General features: G+C 48.8%; 6 protein-coding genes across 6 annotated transcripts; 3 read left to right on the top strand and 3 right to left on the bottom strand.

Moving 5' to 3' along the window:
- The first annotated feature begins 119 nt into the window (after positions 1–119).
- On the top strand, positions 120–3,525 carry CNL04700 (expressed protein). The gene is made up of 4 exons (XM_568013.2): positions 120–411; positions 475–634; positions 703–1,913; positions 1,963–3,525. Exons 1-4 carry the CDS (start codon positions 369–371, stop codon positions 3,381–3,383), a joined length of 2,835 nt encoding a protein of 944 aa, XP_568013.1. The 5' UTR covers positions 120–368; the 3' UTR covers positions 3,384–3,525.
- A 267-nt stretch (positions 3,526–3,792) lies between these two features.
- On the top strand, positions 3,793–5,540 carry CNL04690 (membrane fraction protein, putative). The gene is made up of 5 exons (XM_568012.2): positions 3,793–4,150; positions 4,206–4,266; positions 4,375–4,517; positions 4,569–4,940; positions 4,994–5,540. Exons 1-5 carry the CDS (start codon positions 3,877–3,879, stop codon positions 5,293–5,295), a joined length of 1,152 nt encoding a protein of 383 aa, XP_568012.1. The 5' UTR covers positions 3,793–3,876; the 3' UTR covers positions 5,296–5,540.
- Positions 5,541–6,103: 563 nt separating this feature from the next.
- CNL04680 (protein-tyrosine-phosphatase, putative) lies at positions 6,104–10,879 on the bottom strand. Its single transcript, XM_024658157.1, has 5 exons — positions 9,127–10,879; positions 8,399–9,068; positions 7,732–8,348; positions 7,176–7,683; positions 6,104–7,125 (listed from the first exon to the last, which is right to left on the bottom strand). The coding sequence occupies exons 1-5, from the start codon at positions 10,352–10,354 to the stop codon at positions 6,510–6,512; spliced, it is 3,639 nt and encodes a 1,212-aa protein (XP_024513832.1). The 5' UTR covers positions 10,355–10,879; the 3' UTR covers positions 6,104–6,509.
- A 1,544-nt stretch (positions 10,880–12,423) lies between these two features.
- CNL04670 (hypothetical protein) lies at positions 12,424–13,964 on the bottom strand. The gene is made up of 6 exons (XM_568010.2): positions 13,753–13,964; positions 13,613–13,699; positions 13,466–13,555; positions 13,099–13,406; positions 12,977–13,036; positions 12,424–12,924 (listed from the first exon to the last, which is right to left on the bottom strand). Exons 1-6 carry the CDS (start codon positions 13,795–13,797, stop codon positions 12,579–12,581), a joined length of 936 nt encoding a protein of 311 aa, XP_568010.1. The 5' UTR covers positions 13,798–13,964; the 3' UTR covers positions 12,424–12,578.
- Positions 13,965–14,779: 815 nt separating this feature from the next.
- Positions 14,780–16,418, bottom strand: CNL04660 (expressed protein). Its single transcript, XM_568009.2, has 2 exons — positions 16,238–16,418; positions 14,780–16,182 (listed from the first exon to the last, which is right to left on the bottom strand). Exons 1-2 carry the CDS (start codon positions 16,358–16,360, stop codon positions 14,800–14,802), a joined length of 1,506 nt encoding a protein of 501 aa, XP_568009.1. The 5' UTR covers positions 16,361–16,418; the 3' UTR covers positions 14,780–14,799.
- A 142-nt stretch (positions 16,419–16,560) lies between these two features.
- On the top strand, positions 16,561–19,448 carry CNL04650 (expressed protein). Its single transcript, XM_568008.2, has 5 exons — positions 16,561–16,748; positions 16,799–17,274; positions 17,325–17,634; positions 17,682–19,238; positions 19,295–19,448. Exons 1-5 carry the CDS (start codon positions 16,578–16,580, stop codon positions 19,322–19,324), a joined length of 2,544 nt encoding a protein of 847 aa, XP_568008.1. The 5' UTR covers positions 16,561–16,577; the 3' UTR covers positions 19,325–19,448.
- Positions 19,449–19,509: the final 61 nt, after the last annotated feature.

Below are 19,509 nucleotides of genomic sequence, written 5' to 3'. Positions count from 1 at the left end.
GATTGCTGTGCCTGGCGGGAGAGGCGCGTTGGTAGCGAGGTGTGCGGTGTGCGGCATTCGTTTGGTGCAGTCTCATTTCCGTTTGCACGCGTAGACTCTTACTGCGTGTATGCTTTGTACGGTGTAGTAGTGCTTGCAGCCAACAACGCGCGTCGCCCTCGTCCCCGAACAGCGTGCTCCCACTGCCAAGCGTGGACACACTGCACAGAGACGCCCCGGCACCTCCCACCGCCCACTGCACGCCGCGGGTGATTAGCCAGCAAGAAAATCTCACAACTCTTGCACCACTCCATCTCCATCCGCAACCTTCAATCCTATAACTCTTACTTCCTCCTCCTTTTCCTTCCTTCCTTCCAACTCCGTCTATCATGTCATGCCCACCCGCTCCCAACCGCATTCACCAACTACCAGGTACGTCATCGCGTCCCTTTTTTACCGCACTGTTCGTGTGCTAACAACGTCAACCAACCACAGTCCGCGTCTCCTACTACATCCCTGCTTCCTCACAGACCTACTCTACAATATTTCCGTCATTACAACAAGTGTACATACATCCTCAATCTGCTGGTGGAGACGACGAGACATGGGGATCCATATACCTAAAAACTGTGGTAAAGGGGGTTCTGGCCGCCAGGTGGGTCTTGTTTGAACACGTCGAAAAGGCGCCCATATCACTGAACCAGCTGACCATCTCTATTGCAGTCCTGAATTACATCCTGCCTATCCCGGAACATCCGACTTATCTCTCTACGTCCTGGATCCCCGCGAAACATATTTTCGTCGTGCACGCGTCGGCTCAGCCCACCATGGCAACACCGACACGACTGGTAGCGAAGTATGGACAGGTAAAGGTCTTGTTTCTTGGAGCCTCGCGGAACATGGCCAAGGCAAAAACCTTATCGCCGGTCGGCTAGAACGAGACGTAGCGTTTACTACGGCGATCAGAACTCAGGGCATGTCTGCTCTTGAAGCTTTGATGGCGGCAGACCAGATGGGTAATGTAAGCGAAGAAAGCTGGGGTATTGACATCTCATTGGGCTTGAACATGGGATTAGGTGCGCCTGGAGGCTTCGCACGTGCACGTGCGAGCTCGCCGGCCGTGCGGAGGAGGCGCTCTAGTTTAGAGAAGGAAGAAAGGGGACATATAACACCTCCTTATCCTAGACAACAAAAACGCGCGTCAGTCCCGCCCGCACCGCAAACTTTTGACATCCAAGAAAAACTTCCCGCCCACCCATCATCATCTTCTTACTCCCACGACCAGCCCTTTAGACCCGGTCACAATATCAGTCACGCAAGCTCCCCCATCGACCCCCCTCGTGCTCGTGGTCGACCAACCAAATCTGCTAGTACTGGCGGCCGTCCTCGCAAGGTCACTGCTTCGTCACACAGCTCCTCCACTTCTATTGATGGTGCCGACCCAAGACAACGCCCTGCACATAGTCAACGACCATACGAAATCCCGCTTCCGTCCTCTGAAGGCCCTAACGTCTACGATGCCCTATCTTCCATTCCCGAAAATATCCTGGCACGTCCCGAATCTCTCACACGCGAGCAAGCACAAAGACTACTGGCAAGCCCTGCATTCATCGATATGCTTGGAAAAATCACTGGCACCTCGATTCCTACGGGCAAGCCCAACCCCAACAACAAGCGCCTGAGAGATGGAGAGGAACCGGAGTTTCAACCTCCGAAGCGAAAGAGAGGAAGACCGACGAAGGCTGAAAAGGCGGCAAAGGAGGCTCAAGAAGCTGCCGCGAGATTGGCGGAAGCTGTCAAACAAAAGGCCGAAGCTGTCGATGGTCCACAAGAGGACTCGAGAAACCCAGTATGCTGGAATTGCGGCAGAACGAAGTCTGCCATCTGGAGAACCAAGGTGATGGAAAATGGACAGAGTGTGAGAGTGTGCAATGGTACGTGATCATTAGTAGTGCATGTGGATTTTATATTGACCTTAAACAGCTTGTGGTCTTTACTGGAACAAACTTGGGACTATGAGGCCACCCAACCTTTGGGCAGACGGCGATGACGATCGTCGAAGCGAACGCGCGCAAAGTACATTCTCCGAGGCTCCATCAGAACATGGACCAGCACATCGAGTTGATAAACCGCTTGCTCGGGCCCAAGAGTCATTTAAGCGGACATTATCTGCAGCGGTCGAGCAAGATGCTAGGCGTATGGCCACCCGCCACAAGGGTCGGGCGCCTACTTCTCCCAACAAACATTCAAAACTTGGTCCAATGACTTCCCCGCCTCGTGGGTCTGCTTCTGCAACAAAATCGTTAAAGCAACGCAAATACACTGCGGCCAGTTCTCCCGGTGGCTTCGTAGAGACGATGCACGATTCGTTCGAGTCGGAAGTTAATGAGGCTAGTCCTGAGGATGAAGATGAATCTCCTCATTTCCGTGCCCGCCCTGCTCCTCATCCCCATCGCCTCACTCGTAATCCACCTTCCAATACTGATACCAGGACGCTCGACCTTCCTCTCAGCGACGACGGTTTAGGCAGCGGCGCATCTCGCGGCAACAATGAATGGAACGATGAAGTCTCTGCATTTTTCGATGTGGAGGGCTTCTCAATGTCCACCATGGCCCAACATGAAATTCCAGAATACAGTCGTCGTCACCATCGTCAAGAGGTTATTCAAGAAACGAAGCTCGGTGCCCACCGCTCAAATCCTATCCACGTGACTTCGTCGTCGATGATGGAGAATGGGCATGTTGGCACGGATTCTACTCTTGAGGAAGATACCGTACTTTCACAGTTATTCAACCGTACCTCTTCCATTGCAGGGCCGGGCTCTTCTCCTTCAGGGTTTGACTTTTCCCAATTACCCCCTTCTTCGCCGCCCATGTCCGTTCTCAGCTCAGATGCTCTTCCCCATTCTGCACTCCTTTTGTCGAGCCCTGTGAAGAAGAACACTCCTAGTGTATCTGGACAGACGCCCAGTGCGTCTGGCTTGACGCCCGTAGACGGCAACCGCTTGCCTCAGAGCAGCTCCAAGTTGAGACACTCTGTCAACGCGGGTGACAGTCACGATAACGATAGACAGGCTGGTGGAAACGGTGGTGTACAGCAGCTAGACTTTGAGGGTATTCAGAGGATGTTTAACTTGATGTCCCATCCCGATTACGTCTCGCAGGAAAATACGTCTGCCGGTACGAATCACACCCCTCTTTCGACGTTTGAAGACCCTCAATACGGTGCTTTGAACGAGTTGATTGATGGTCTCGGTGGAGGTGCGTCCGGGATGAAGGTGAATGTAGGAGGGGAGGTGGTTTGTGGAGGAGAGGGCGAAACGAGCAGTGCGAGTGCAGTCTTGGCAGACGGGAATGGGGAAGACATCTTTGCATCATTCTTGGACGGAGGAGCGTTTGTGTGAGAGAGGGTAAAACTAGCATTGGACTTTACTTTTTTTAATACGAATAACAACAGACTCGGCATTAATATGATGTTGTAAATATAATAAGCTCACAGCAGATAGTCGTTCACACGATTATTGAATAATGATGCATCGACATGGCTTATTTCTGTACATGTATTCGTTGAAAGCGAGGAAAAAAGGCAAGATCGGTCGGTCAGTCGCGAATAGCCGCCCGTCCCGTAATTAAGCCGGTGGCACGAGAAGGCACGGCGATGCGAAGAGCCCGCCGACTTGCGGCCAATCAGGTTCGGCCGATTACACATCGTCTGATTCAAGAGGCTTTGATAAATTTCGTAATCGGCTAAAAAGCACGATTAATTATTAAAAATATTTTATTTTATTAGACTATTTTAAGCGCGGCAATCTCATTACACACATAAAATCGAACCTTCTCATCATCTTCCCATTTTTTCTTCATCTATCTTTTTGCAGTGCCCCCATATTCACAAACATGTCCTCCTGCTGTGGTGGTAACAACTCCAATGGCTGCTGCAAGTCAAACTCGCAGCAAGAATCAAACGCTGCAGTCCCTCTCCTGCGTGGCAACAAGAACTCCAACGTCAACTCTCGCCCTAGCTCCAGTAACGGCACCAGCTACGGCGCCATCTGGTCAGTCGACAATGCTGCTCATCCTTCAAACAGAACACAACAGCTTCAGGATGTCTTGGGAGATGTACAGCCGCTCGGAAGCAAGTGTGGTGCACACGAAAGTGGCGGCCAGTGTTGTAAGTCGCACCTTGAATGCCTGTATAGAAGTTGATAACTGACTGGTGGCGATAGGTAAGGACCTCAAGGGAGATGATGAGAGACATTTGGTCAGCCCCGAAATTGTTCGTGATGTGTAAGTGTGATATTTTCTTTACGTAGCACTGGAGGATGTTGGCGCTGACCAAGCCTTCCCTCTTCCTTGTATCTTCACTCCACCCGATCTGCTGGGAACTGACTACAGTGTTATCGGCCTTTCCGATGGTCTCACGGTCCCATTCGCTCTTACTGCTGGCCTTTCGTCTCTTGGTAGCTCGTCCCTGGTCGTGACCGGTGGTCTCGCCGAACTTTGCGCTGGTGCCATTTCTATGGGTCTTGGTGGATACCGTAAGTTATATCGTCATAACAATGTTAGCAGTCGCTAACTTGTTAATTTAGTTGCATCTCAAGCCGAACTTGATCACTTCCACTATCTTCGACGACAAACACAAGCTCGTGTCCTTCGATCCTGTTCTGGAGAGATGGAGCGTGAAATCCACTCTATCCTTGGCCCTCTCGGTGTCAAGGAGCCTCTTTCCCGACTTGTTGCCGAGGATCTCCGATCTGTTGAGGATGAAATTTACGGTTCTTCAGGTGCTGAGGGATCTGAGGGTGTTATGTCAGGCGCCAACGTCGTATCTGAGAGTGGAAATAAGAAGTGGGCATTGCTTAACTGGAGACCGAAGAAGGTCGAAGAGGAGGATGGTGGAATGCGTGGCAATGAAGAGATGGGTATGACTGCATTCTTGCTCAAGTTTGGTGAAGGCATGGGTAAGTTGCTATTCCGTTTTCGGTCGCAGAATTGCTGCTAACGACTACTGCAGAGGAAGTCCCCGTTTCTCGACTGTATATTTCTGCCCTTACTATCGGCCTCTCTTACTTCATTGGCGGCCTTATCCCCCTCATTCCTTACATGGCTACTTCCACAGCCGAAGAGGGTCTTCTCTACTCTGCTATCGTCACCTCTATCATCCTCTTCATCTTCGGTGGTTTCAAGACGTACTTCACCGGCGCCACCGGTGGATGGTACGGTTACGCCTACGGCGCTATCAGCACCATGATTGTTGGTGGATGTGCTGCTGGCGCGGCGTTTGGTTTGGTCAAGGTCCTAGACGTGCAAGATTAGAAGTTATTCGGCTTGAAGGTGGGGAGGACATGGATGCTTGTTGAAACGCTCTCCGATGAGCTTCTCGGGTGAACAGAGTGCTGACGAAGCTCTGTAATATGTATTGCGGGTTTAGCTGGTCCCATTTACTTTAGATAGAATTTTATTTCATATATTTCGAACTTGGATTCTTAGTTTCTGGCCCTTCACGGGAGTGGGCCGTATGTACATACTAGATTGGGATCATATACCAGCCAATGCAAACGCGATATGTACTCTAATACTGTAGTGAATCACTTTACCCACTGCTGTACAATTATTTCAACGAAGTAAACAGCTGAACAAACGATACTGATACTGATCAATGTTAGCCATCATGCCCTGCGCATTCGGAAACTACGCTCCATTATGAAATAATGAACGATTAACGGCTGGAATTTGCAGTGCTCAGCCTTTGGTCATGGGAGAGATACTACAATAAGCGCCGCATTTTAATTTTTCGGGAGCTATCAGTGATCACCATTCATCGGCCAGCAGCTGTTGAATTAGTTGATGGTGGAGCATGGAGCATATTAAAAATGGCCTGGGGACTGCGGCCGAAAAATGCGACTGAACTGAAGGCTGGTTAGACGCTAGCGGTGGACAGTACGTAAATATTCGGACGCGTCGCGTACGCGGCTAGTATTAGCAGCCCTTGATCAAGAGAATATCTATTTATTCCAATTGTTGATGGCAAACAAAAAGCCTAGTTGCGTGTTGAATTTTGGTGTGATGCGAAGAGGACCGCCTATATGCAAAATCATTCTTACTTCCCACGCAATGCAACCATCTCTTATGCATGCTTCTGATCTCACTTTTCCCCAATGTTCAAACATGATAAAATATAGCTACACTATGAGCCTTTTCGGCTTTGTATCGAAACTCATGGTCTTATAATCTCATGATCTCACAATCTTCTAGCAAAACAACGTTCGGATGGATATCTCTGCAAAACCGTCTAACCCCAAATGCTGTAATGTCATGATTTGTATGTAGTCTCTGAAACACCGGAAAGGATTATGATGAAACATCTCATTCGACTTTTGGTCGAAAAGGGAGGTGTTATTATGTCGAACGTCGGGGAAACCTTGAATGTAATAAAGTGTCCTGTGATAAAAGCGTTCGTTATGTAGGGGATGATGACTGTTATGTAAAGTTCGAGATTTGAGTGGTTGTTAGGATGGTTAATTCCTTTTCTAATTTTTTAATTCCTCCGTTACAGCTTCCTCAGCCACAGCTTCCTCCTCCATACCCTTCCACATCGCGCTCGATTTCCTCCCCATTCGCCCGCTAGTAGTTCCCGGCTTCATTTTCTTGAAACTCGGTCGTTTGGACAGCTCGGATCCTCCTTCCCCACCTAGTCTCACATCAGGATGAAGTTCGGTTGGGCTGGCTCGACGTTTCGTATGCGAGTCTTCGTCAACACTCCCTTTTGTCAGATCAGCCGGAGAGTTTGTGCTAAGCGAGTCGGTATAAGATCCGGAACCCGAGTTTAAGGTACCTATTGACCCGAGTGACCCAATCGCCGAACCAGAAACGGATGAGCCCACGGAAGGAACATGCTTCTGTAAAGGAGAGGGATTAGGCCTTTCTTTCACTTGATTGTGGTCGAGCATATGGAGGTAATGGTGTATGATAGCTCGATGCACGAACAAATACTGCCGTAATGTTTGCACAAGGGACATACGCTGGACCCGCATACTTTCAAGAACACAAGACACTGGGTCACGCATCTTAGAAAGTGGAGAAGGTTCGCGCCGAGGTCGGTTGAGGGAAGTAACGGGCTCAGGGTCAGCCAAGCGACCGGGTATCCTGTTACGGCGTCAGTCTATTACGACCATAGAACAATGCACATTACTCACGACTCAGAAGAAACTCGATCAGAGGATGTTTGTACAGATACCAGACTGGGCCTTCTTGTATCGGTGTCGCTCGACACACTCGTACCTTCAGACGCCATCCTGTACATCATGAACCTATCATCGGCGCTGTTAGCGGCCTTGGGAGGGTCGACTTCCATTGTTTCATTACTACCCCGTTTTTTGGGTGGGAACGAAAAATCGAGAGCGACTTGATGCTCTGGTTGAGTAGGTATCGTACCAGGAGACCCTGAAAGCTGAGGGGCAACGGATGTACTAGAAACACCCAAGTCGAAGGATTGACTGACAGGTTCAGGCGATGCAACTGCTGAAAGGGTAGTAGCAGGAGTTGCAGAGCTAGAATGCTGTGGCGATATGACTTCGGGAAGACGTGCAGGCCCATCCGCAGACCGAGCTTCAGCGGCACTACGCTGAGAAAAGTCTCGGTGAAGGCCATCCAAGATAGCGTCCACCACTATGAAACTTCCTGTCCGTCCAACACCAGCAGAGCCTACGTAAAATTAGTATCAACCTGAGAAACTAAAACTGTGGTACTTACAATGTACCAAGACAGGCGGCTCGTCAGCTTTCCTGTAACAACCCTCTGGTTTGGCCTCGTGCGCCGCATCGTTGACTTCCTGGATCAATTTGAGCAACGTGTCCGGCGTCTCTGGCACATCAAAGTCAGGCCAACCAATGCACTGAAGCTGTACGATCTTTCTCGGCGGTTGATCAGGCTTGTCATCGCGGGAGATGAGGAATACCCGTTTGATGTTGGAGTCACTTTCTTGAGGGAATTTGGAAGACTTGGGGGTCGCTCCTGCTGTTCCAAAATCAAATCCAGAGTTCGCGGCCGGAAGCGCAGTATCTTCCCCACCAGACTGGCTGATCAATTGCAGCTTTATATGCCCATATCGCTCCTCGCACCAGTAATTGCCACACTTGATCAATCCGCCTTCAAACTGTTTCGTAATCATGACAATTATCCTAACGTTCTGTTCCCAGACAAGGGTCCAGAAGTCTCGATATGTGGCATCTAATGGACCTTGAGTGGCAATATATCGTCGAGAAGTGCCTCGGGGTTGAATAAAGGATGCGTTGATGTAGTCAGAATCCTGGTCAGGCGGAGAGTCAAGACGAACACGAGAGAAGTCGTACGGCCAGATGTTCTTGTATCTATTTCAAAATCAATTGGATTATTCGCGTTGTTATGTGAGATAACTCACCTGTTTTTAGTACCCCTCTCAACACCCGCGGTGATAGAGAACGGGAAGTACTCGATGTCCTCAGTTCCCCGTTCCCAGTTCATCAACCTTTTCAACTCATTTAAATCGCTTTCTCGCTGTATAGCCCATTCCCAACCCTTCCTCTCACTAGCACTCTTGAGGATTTGCTCGTCATACCCTACAGCTGGTTGCAGAAGAGCTCCAGAACCTTTGGCATGCCACTCCATGATAGCCTGCAGTCGCTTCTGTTCATGCAGCTCCAATTGGTAAAACTGATGGGCGAGCTTATCCATACTGTCCTGCTCTGGCATAGTGACTAGCTCGCGCAACCAATCAGGGAATTGGTCAGCTCGTTCCCGTACAGAATCGGGTAAATTGAGCGGTATTCTTTCGGTAATGCCACCGTGGGATAACTCGAGGTTTTGACGAATGTTGTCGAAGAATGGATTTGCAGGCTGAAACTTTGCCTGTGTGGAGTCGGCCATGCCGGTTGTTGTGACCGGACCCTTGTCAAGCCGATGCAAAGCAGCTGGGCGTTCGCTAACAGCAGTAGTCAAAGGAAAGGAAGAACCAAAGGGATTGGATTGGAAATTCAAAGAAGGGGTGGGTGGGATAGTGAGACCCTTGGGAGGTGGTTGGCGTCCTGATGATTTGCCTCTGGTGGTTGACTCTGGAACTCATGGTCAGTTTTACAAAAACGAAGACTGGCGGCGACAGCAACTACCTACCATGCGAGAAGGCTAAAGATGCTAATCTACCTGCCATCAAACCTTTCTGAGCACCGGCAGCGGCCGCGCCCTGTTGAGGCTGGGGCCCTTCATCATCGTCTGACACCAACGGCAAAGCGCCGCTCAACTTCATCGCAGCGTGACCTCCTTTGACGAACCACAGTCTACCCGAATATCCTTCTCTTCCGAATTTCCCAGCAAGTCCATCCAATACCCCTCCGTCTGGAGCGCTACCACTGTCAGCATCAACCAAGACGATATCACTCTTTTCACGCCACTTCGATACTTCTTGCATTGAATGTGGTGAAAGCATCTGCGTGAGTTTATTCAATGTGAAAGCTGGACGTCGAAGCAGAGTAGAGGGAATTGGTAGCGAATGAGAAGAGGGAATATGCGATGACTGAAATGACGAAGGTGGCCGTACATCAAGAATGAGAGTAGTAGAATTGGGCAAGAGTTTTGCTAGATCAGTGGGTGCAATCATCTGCGGCTTCATGCCACCGGGGGACTGAGAACCGCTAACGCTTGACGCCAGAGGACTTGGCGATTTGGTTGAATGCGGGGTTGACGCGCCTAGACTTGCTGAAGAAAGCTTTGTAGGGAGGGAATTCTTTTTTCTAGCAGCCGCTGCCAAAGGATTTGGCTCACCGCCTATATCTGGCTTGCCGGCACTCGTTGCTATAGCCTTATACCGCATGAGTGTCTCTGCACTCAATCCTCCTCGGATGGGAGGTGCTGCGCCGGTCGACGCCTGTTTATTACTTGTTGGCGAAGACATTGCCGGCGCTGCGTGACTAAACTGTCCTTCGAATGGAGATGCCAATGACTCTCCAAACTGTATTCTAGGACTGTCGTCCCGTAACATGCTGCTGCTGTTGTTGCCACCACCGCCGATATTGAGCCTTTCGAATGGAGATCCAAGATGAGGACTATTTCTTCCCATCGGAACTTCCGATGACGGAGTGGGTGCACCTGAAGAAGCAGCCAAAGCAGCCCAAGGGGAGCTGAAGCCGGTGTTCGTGGTTGCTAAAGGAGTTGGTTGCTGAACTGGCAAAGAGAAGCCGGACGATGATCTGCTTGCAGGGGACGGACGGCTTGGGGAACGAAAAGGTGAGGAGGCGGCAGGTGATCGTGTCGGGGAAGGGGAAAGGGGGTCGACAGGCGGCGGACTACGAGGTTCAGAGGCAGATGGAAAATCTGATAACGTCGGGGGAGCTTGTCGACCCATAATGTCTGGCGTGACGCTGATGGAACAAAGGACGGGATGATGGTATGAGTGATTGTGTCGATGAAAAAAAAGATGATGCGGGTGTAAAATATACGTCGGTGATTTTTTACTATTTTCTCTGCCTGGCGAAGTGATCGGACGGCCGAAGACTCACTGCGAATGGATGTGTCGGAGAAAGGGAAATGGTGGGTAGCAAAGGTGTGGCTGGCGTGTATGGTGTATGGCAATGGGGTGGCCGGGAACAAATGGATCGTTGATAGTCGACGAACGAGATTTGGCCGGGGATGGCGAATGAATTCTCGTGCTCGACTGGCCGGCTGATGATGATGATGAGGTGTCTATAATGAATATGACGTGTAATGACGCTAAGGCCCGTTGTTTGCGGAAGCAATGCCTCAAGTTTGGCGGGCCGACACGACAGGGGGCGGGTGGCAGGGATAGAAGGTTTGGGCAGGTCTTGGTATGTCTATGGACTATAAAATATGGCAGAAATGGCAGCCTAACTCTTCTGGCTACAGCTCGCCGAAGTTTCTTTGCATGAGTCTTTTTCGACTTTTCCTCGCCGCGCTTTTCTCCCCTCTTTGCCCCGTCCCCATCACTGGAATGGCCCTGAGTAAACACCCTGAGTAAATACCCTGGTTCCGCAAGGCCCTGATTACAAAATGATGTCATACACTCCTTTTCGTTTTCTTTTCTGTTCCAGCCCGCTTTTCGGCCCTCGTCGTCTTCCAAAAGCGGCATGAGCCGCCCAACGCCCAAAACAAAAAGGCAACAAGAAGCGTGAAACATGGATGAAGATCGCATCGCAGTAACCACTAACTGCATCCATATCGCAAGTGGCCCAAATTTATTCTAACCTTTATGCTACAAAAAGTCCTTTTTGCCGACCTTCGTTTCGTGTCCATCCACGCGACCATAGCAGTAGTTACGGCTGAATCGGTGGGCTGGACGTTCACAACCATGACGTCTGCGGCGATTCAGTTATGCGATGCGAGAAAAGGGCGAGCGACGACGAACGACGAGTCTTCAAGCTGAAAAAAAAAAAGCAGGCGACCCGGCGTGCCAGAGACAAGTAACTTATATTAAATTAATTACCCGTTCGGACTATGGCATATCGGGCCGAGAAACATGCGATAATTTGATAAGTTACTCACTTTATACTACCAAAATCGAAGTCGTTCATTTATTTATTAACTCCTTTCGTTCTTCCGTTCGTTTGTCCATCGTTTTTCGACGACGTCCGTCTATCGCCCGCATTTGCTCATCATCCGGACGACTGTTCGCTCGTTTCTTCATCCTACACTGCTCATGCATGGTATTGCACTCTCTTATTATACTTTACCACGCCATTGTGGTTGAGCATGCATCATCAGTTATGCGTCATCGTCATCGCTTACTTCTCATCGCTTCCCATCGTCTACATCTGCACAGCACGCATTTCACTGTCTTCTTCATAACTATATTTGCGTTGTTGTCATCATTTTTACCAACAAGGTGCGGTCCGAGAACTCGGTTCATGGTGTGCTGTCTGCTCCACGATTGTTAGAACACTGGCGCGTACAGAGAGATGATGAGTCATGAGTCATGAGTTGTCTTGTTGTGGTTTCGATCTGTCCAGCGTGAGGATTTCACTCCTTCGCCTAAATTCAGGCAAGGAGAGTAAAATTGAAATAAGACGTGTGATACCCAAAAGTCAAGGCGAGTGGCTGCAAAAGCCGGATGTGCCAACTTATAACTACTACCTTCCAGTTGCTCAACTCTAATCCTTGGGACAACATTAGTTCTTAATCCTTATAAAAATATTCCAGGCCGAGTTTGAATGCAATTTCTAGCCCTAGGAGGGCTCAAGTGATAGCCTCCCTAATTCTTTTTCAGGTAATGGACAACCCGAGTATCCATTGTTATTTCAGCCGCGTCAACTTAGCATGGTATGGGGGACAGTAGCTGTCTGTTCGTAACTCCTCTAATTGACAATTTCCCAATAATTATATGGCGGCAACAATGCGATAAAAGACGTAACTGCCGATTGGCAGAAAGAAGTTTTATCATGAATGAACTTGAGCAATTCAAGGAAGTGATCCGGCCTCCATGTCTGAAACAGAAAAGCTGTCAACTAATATATCATCAGGGTATATTACAGGTGTCAGGTGTAGAATGGCGTCCACATCGTCCGTGAAATGCAATGGCGAAATAGTAACGGTTACTTTATTAACCCAAAATCCCCTTAGATCACAAACAGAGCCAACATTGTGGCAACCATCACGCCGGTGGTACCTGCAATCATTCGTTCACCACTAGAAGTGGAAACACTAGAAGCAGCCAGTCCAGATGCAGCAGTAGTGGCGGTCTCTGAAGAAGCTGAGGTGATTAGAGAGACAGTGGAAGCAACATTCGAAGATGCGTCACTCTCAGAAGATGTAGATGACGGGGCGGAAGAACTAGAAGAGGAAGAGGATGTGGATGTGGGAGACGATACTGAGGCTGACGCAGATGTAGAAGTGCTAGCTGCAGCGACAGCAGAGCTTTCTTCGGAAGATGATGAAGAAGTCTGACTTTCTGACGTAGCAGAGCTGGAAAAACAAGCATTAGCCTTGATCAATGTCATATAAGTACCGGGCCTACTTGGTAGATGTAGTTTCATCAACAACGGAGGAGGAAACGCTGCTTGTCTCGCCAACGGATCTATGAGAAACATGTTAATGATGTATGAAGACGAAAGGCATCTGAACTTCAAATTGACTCACGTAGACGCAGACTTGGTAGTAGGAGTTTCACTGCTAGACACTTGGGACGTTTGCGCAGCTATCGGAGCAGACTCAGTGCCAGAGACCGACAAACTCTCGGAAGCAGCGGCCGAGTTGGCACTAGTGAAAGTGGTCTCACTGGCTGACGAAATTGATTCATAGGATGATGACGTTGAGGATGGTGTGGAGCCAGCAGTGGCGGAAGAGGAGCCGGTCGTTGACGACCCGTCATCACGCATAGAAACATCCGCACCATTGGCAGCACATACTTCCTCGCCATAGTAGATTGCGTTGTTGACATTTTCAGTCTGCATTAAGCGAATTGTTAGCGTTGGATCAGGATTGATGGGCAAAAATGCACACGTACGCTGCAGCTTGAAGACAGGCACGAACGAAGGTAACCAACGATCATGGGATCCGTACAATAACATGCAACGTCACCTGAGGAACAAATAGACTACCTGGGTATGAGTATATAATCCAACTTCATAGTCGAAATTGGTAGACAGCTCACTTCAATTGTGTCCACATCGGCGAAACAATCTTCTGCGCATTGGGGAGCTGTAGCATTCTGACGAACCACAAGTGGAGTGGCTGTGGCCTGGAGGTGATATGGTAAATACGGGTAATGAAAAGGCTCTTAAAGATACATACTACAGCGAGCAGCGAAGCAGCCGAGACGAGGGTTGTAACTCTCATACTTTATTCTGGTGTTAGAGCAAAAATAAAGCTGGATATTTTAGGTGGGGCAGGCTGATGGCAGCTGGTGGCAAGAAGATGGTGGAGGTGTCTAGAGAGGATGTGTTGTGCACGGACGTGGTGGACGGTGGATGAAATGTAAGATAAAGGTAGAAAGAAGAAAAGAGAAGATGAAAGCAATACTTACACTTACATGCACTAGAGTGAACACACTACATTTGGAGCCTCAGTCAACAGCCCAATACGAGGCTAGAGGACAACGAGAACGGGACACTTACCCTGTTCCTTTCGGGGGCCCTGCACTTGCGAGGTCAAAACCTGAAACATAGCGTTTTAAGGGTCCTTTGCGCGGTGAAGATTATAGCCAAGACCGCTCCGATGGCCCAATTTTAACCATTTGAGCCGCGCCATCATCATCCGTCATCCCCTGCTACGTACTTACCGTATGTTTCCATACAACAAACAAAAGACAGAAAGCAGGCACCGTGTTTTTATGTCCAATCAAATGGCATTAAATGCTCTTTTTGCTGTTTGGTTTAGAGATGATGGACGTTATGATGCATATTTCTGGGCGCTGAGGTATCTGTAAAAGTGCAGGAGCCGTCGTATTATGCGAATAAGAAGACAGAAGTTATACCTGTTGATCTTCATGTAGAATTCTCAAAACTAGCTTTAATAATATCCATGGGCTTCGGTGGCATAGCCGTTTCGTTGGTGCAGTGGTGGTGGCATGCCCTCTTAAGGATGGATCATGTAATCCGACTTGTATCAAATAATAAGGGTACACCTTTCCACGTACAGACTGTAATTGCATTTGCTTGTGGAGTAATGTCAACGTTGCAACCTGATCGTTAGACGGTAGTTTGGTATGGTCCAAAGTTTCACGATTATATACAGGAATGGCCGCATCCAGATGTCGGGTTGATTTGCCCTTTCCATTACACCCTAATGAAAAGCTAGGAGATCCTGATCACTCAAGAGACATATATTCATCATTTTGACCTAATCTTCAGGTTTATTAATCCGACACTCCGCCATCTTCCTACCACATCCTTCACAATCTGACGCTTCATTCGCGCGCAAGAATTTGATGACGGGTAATTGTCCAACACCCGCCAGCATCTGTTCGACATGTTGCTGTACCATTTCCCTGATCCTGTCCATAGCCTTTTGCAGAATTTGGTCTTCGGTGTCTTGTCCGTAGATATCTGGATTCCGATATACCAGCGTATCCACCGACAGGAACTGCTCTAGACCGTAGAACTCGAAGATGGTCCGTTGTATTGATTTTCCGCCACCTTTTCTATTGTTGATGCGACAATGTTTGAATGATCGGCTAAGACAATCGGCAAGGGTGCTTATGACCTCTTCTTCAGAAAAACCACCCGGAAGAACCGCAGCAACCTCGTCATCCCCATCAAAGTCGCTCATACGACTGGGCAGGCCAACGCCATCATCATAAATCCCTCCAAAGTCATCATCTGCGTCAAGCTCGTCGTCCCAGTCATACTCGTCATAATAATCGTCTTCCAGGTCCTCTGGATCAAAAGCACCAAGATAGAGTTCGTTTGACTGATTGTGGAGAGCAGTATTGGACGGAGTGTTTTGCGCCCGCTGCGATGTGAGACCAGATGATGCACCCGAGATTCCGTCAATGTCTTCCCATCCCCCATCATCATCGCTTCTGATATCGACAGCTGCTTCCATCGCCTGACCGTTCCCTTCAGTAGGATCCGCTATAGTCAAGGCTCCTAGGTCAAGGTTACCTTCCTCCGCGATTTTTGATTTGAAGAAACAAATCCTATTGGTGGTTCCCCAAATGACGGTGAGCTTCCAGTCTAGGTCGGCATGGATGATCACATTTTCGGGTAAATATAGATCTTGCAATTTGACCTTTTGGGATGGTATGAGAATATCGGCATTCTGAACGCATACCGACCTTGGCTGGAAGTAACGGATGAAAAGCTGTATGAATTGGGCAAATGGAGGTACCGTCTGAGGGTACACAGGGAGCTCTGGAGGGTCCAGGATGGATAGTGTTTCGAACTTTGGCGATACATGAGTGGTTTCCGTGAAGAGTAGATGGCTGAGCATTTGGTTGGCATAACCTAAAGAAGCAAAGGTGGCTTCAGAACCTGTGGATTCAGGAGAAACGACAGAGTCATAGCCACTAATAAAAGGGCGAAAAAATGTGACTTTCTGAAGATGACGAAGTAGAGGAATTTTCTTGTGGCCCCATTTGAGATACTCATAGTCCATTTGTTGACTCGTGATAAAGGACGAGGGAAAAACAGAAGTAGGTCTGTCCAACCCAAGAAGAAAGCTGCCTGGGTCAGAGACAGTAGCTTGAGAGTACAAATGGGGTGCGGCAGCGAGGAACAGTGTCTGGAAAAACTTGTTAATCTGGTATTCGATTGCGCAACTTAAAACTGCTACTTACCGAGCTAACGCGCAGGGCGTTGACAAGAGTTGGTTGGGGAACATGGGCCCCTGGTGTAGGTGGTACTTCTATGCAATATGAAAGGATGTGGGACCATATGTCGACGGGAAGAGCAGCTGTCATGGTGAGTGAACGAGAAGAAGGAGGAATAATGAGTGATACGTTGCAACTTACGTTGAGACAGCGGCTGATGAGCGGAAATCAGAAAATGTAAATCGATGGTATCGGCGATGGTATTCACATGGCGGAAGTCGCCGACTTTGGTTCTCCTCATCATTCAGAAAGAATGAATCTGAAGTTGGACGGTGTAATAATGAGGGCAAGTTCGTCAGGCACTCGCATGTTGTCTTTTTGCTTTCTTTCATCCCCCAAATTGCCCTCCATGCTATTCCACAGCGACAAACGCCCCCGCAGCGCCCTCACAGCAATATTCACAGAGTCAGGACACGCAGACATCCTCCTCGGCATATTTAACAACCTCGCCATACAACATATCCCCGCTCTTCTACGCGTTAGTGCTCTTTCTCCTCTCAGCCCAGTCTACAAGCTGACACTACACAGGTTAACAAATACGTAAACTCAGTATTTACTTCTTCTTCCCAGCTCCAGCTTCGTTATCGAAAGTCCTATCATTCCGTTTCCCCTCATACCCAATCGTCGGCCCCCAGCCGACTCACAAACTCTGCCGAAGAGCTCGGTCTTCTTATTGAACAAGAAAAGCGCCTATCCAATCTCTGCCCGTCAGAGATCAGGTGCTTACACTTTCCCAATGCTGAAATAGCTCAAGTTCAACTTAACCACATCCTCGTAACAGAGCGCATTAATAGGGAGATCGTATTTCCAAATGCCCCCGATTCGAACTATCTCTGGGATGGATGGTCTGTTTGGAGGATCAGAAACGCCTACGAATTTGATGGAGAGTCAAGAGGTGGGAAGAAGGCGCAAGGTGTATGGAAATGGAAAATGAACTTCGGTGCGCCAATCGACAGTGCTACCATGTGTGTAGAAGACAATGTCGTGGCTGTCGCCTACGCTGTGTAGGTACCTTCTCTTTTCTTTTCTCTCCACGACACTCAGATTACCATAGCAACCACCCACCATGTGACGAAATTTCCTACAACTCTACACTCAAGGTAGCCCATCGAATCTACTTTTACAGTCTCATTCCGCCGGTCGGCACACCTCAACAATCTGATGGTATCTTTCAACCACCGATTCCCCACCCAGAGGCCAAGCTGCCATATGTTGAAGTTCTTGTCCCAGCAAAGCACCATATGCACCATATTGAGCTTCAACTGGGCCCAGGTGGTAAAGTTGGTTTACTTCTGGTTTCTGCAGACACGACAAGGCAAAATTTTGTAGGCCTTTGGGACTGGAAAGCGGGTGTGTCTATTGGTGTAAGTCTGTACCGTTTTCCTTCGAGACAAAAACTGACATGTGGTAGAAACTTTCTCCTACGCCCGACGTCCCTGTGTGCGAAGATTTCCGCTTCTTGGGCCCCTTTATTCTTTCTTCTGTTATGAGGGACCTTGTCAAGAAGCCTGAAGACGAGCTGATGGTGCTTCATAACAGGGAATTGGATTCCTGTGCATCCGGAGGTCGCCCAAGTTGTCTTTCGGCTTCCACCCCGCAGAGGCCCAAGCCTGCCAGTGTCTACGATGATATTGATTATGATTCTGAGGAGGACACCTTTCAGGGCGTTTCAGAGGCTGTTCCCCCGCCCTTGGAGACGGTGTACAGCATCGACACACACGCTCCCTTACCCACAGAACGAGGTACTCGGCCGTTCAAGCGCAGCTATATAACACATTTCGGCCCAGGCTCCGAAATTGATGAAGCATATACCTGGGACTGGGACGAAATTCCGTTTTGCATGCCTCTCGCTTCCCTTCAACTTCCTACTTTGAATACAACCCCTTTGGGTGTTTACGAAACCCCTCTAGATTCTATCATGGATTCTTTACATGTCGATACTGACTTCCATCCAGTTCGCCTCGCCTTTGACAGCTTCTCGGTTGATCCTGCGCTCTTGCAGGGCGAGCGATTGGGTGTTATACCCTTTACCTTGTCTGGTGATACCAGTGATGGTCTTGGTGCGCCAAATGTTGTCAGATGTAAGGGCATAATCGACATTACGACCCTTCTTGGAAAGACTATCGAAGCGATGCAATGGCACATGGCGAAAACAAAGGGTATAGATATCAAACTGTTAGCTCTCGGTGCGAAGCTCAACAAAAAGACATGGAGAGATCAGTTAATAGAGGCATTTGAGCTGTTCCTTCGTTCTGGGCAGGATGATGGGTGGGAAACTGAGGAAGATGAGCCGAGCCGGTACAAGTCCAAAAAGAGCAGATCAAAGAGAATCAGCAAAAGAGCTACAATTATATCTCCGAAACAAACCAAATCCACTTACAAGTGGGAAAATCCACATGTTGTTCCCTGGAAATCTTGGGATTCCGGGGTCAGCATACGTTTCAACCATCGCAATATCGTAACGGCTTGGGGTACACGAGCGGTCATGGTTGAGCCTGTGCCAGATGCAAAGCCCTTGGTGAGGAAGAAGGATGGGCAGCTCATGAGGCAATACTGGATGACCTTGCGGGATTACTCTCGACACACTTTCCATGATCATCCTGGACGTCCACGTCAAGTCTTGGGAGGTCTTCAACATCCATATTTATCTCTCGACAAAGCTTCATTATCCACTGCCTCTTCATCCACATCACCTTCTCCCCCTGAAAGCGGTGCCAAACGTGAGAAACCGCGCGTCATCAAATGTCCGCTAGTGAACCCTGTCCCTGTCGCCCAGATGGACAACAATTTGATTGAACACAGTACCTCGGAGATTCAGGATAAAAGACTTTGGACGAAGCGCATATTTTATGATGAGCTCTTGCAGTCGAAATTGATGTATAAGGAAGTCAGAGCAAAGATCTTGTTGGATCAAAAGAGGCCATATCGCTCGTCTGCTTTCGATGGCAAGATGGTCGTTATCGGTGTGGTAAGTTTCTTCCTTCTATTTTGCTAGTTGAAGATTGAGGCTGATTGATGGGGAAGGAATCCGGCGCTCATATATTTACATTCTGAGGAGAGTTCGGAAGGGCAAGCCATTTGTCAGAGTCTGATGTGCATGATGGCGGCTTGAGTGTGTTGCTTGCAATGCAATTAAGAAAAGAATAATGGAGTTTTTACATCTTTCCATGCATGGCTGTAGTATCTATAAACATGCTCTTGAAGCCTCGAATCACGGATGCCGGCAGTTCCATTCTGAA

This window comes from Cryptococcus neoformans, assembly GCF_000091045.1.
Source record: "Cryptococcus neoformans var. neoformans JEC21 chromosome 12 sequence".
NCBI classification, from domain to species: Eukaryota; Fungi; Basidiomycota; class Tremellomycetes; order Tremellales; family Cryptococcaceae; genus Cryptococcus; species Cryptococcus deneoformans.
Note: the sequence above shows the minus strand (reverse complement) of the source record. Positions and strands in the feature narration are given on the sequence as shown.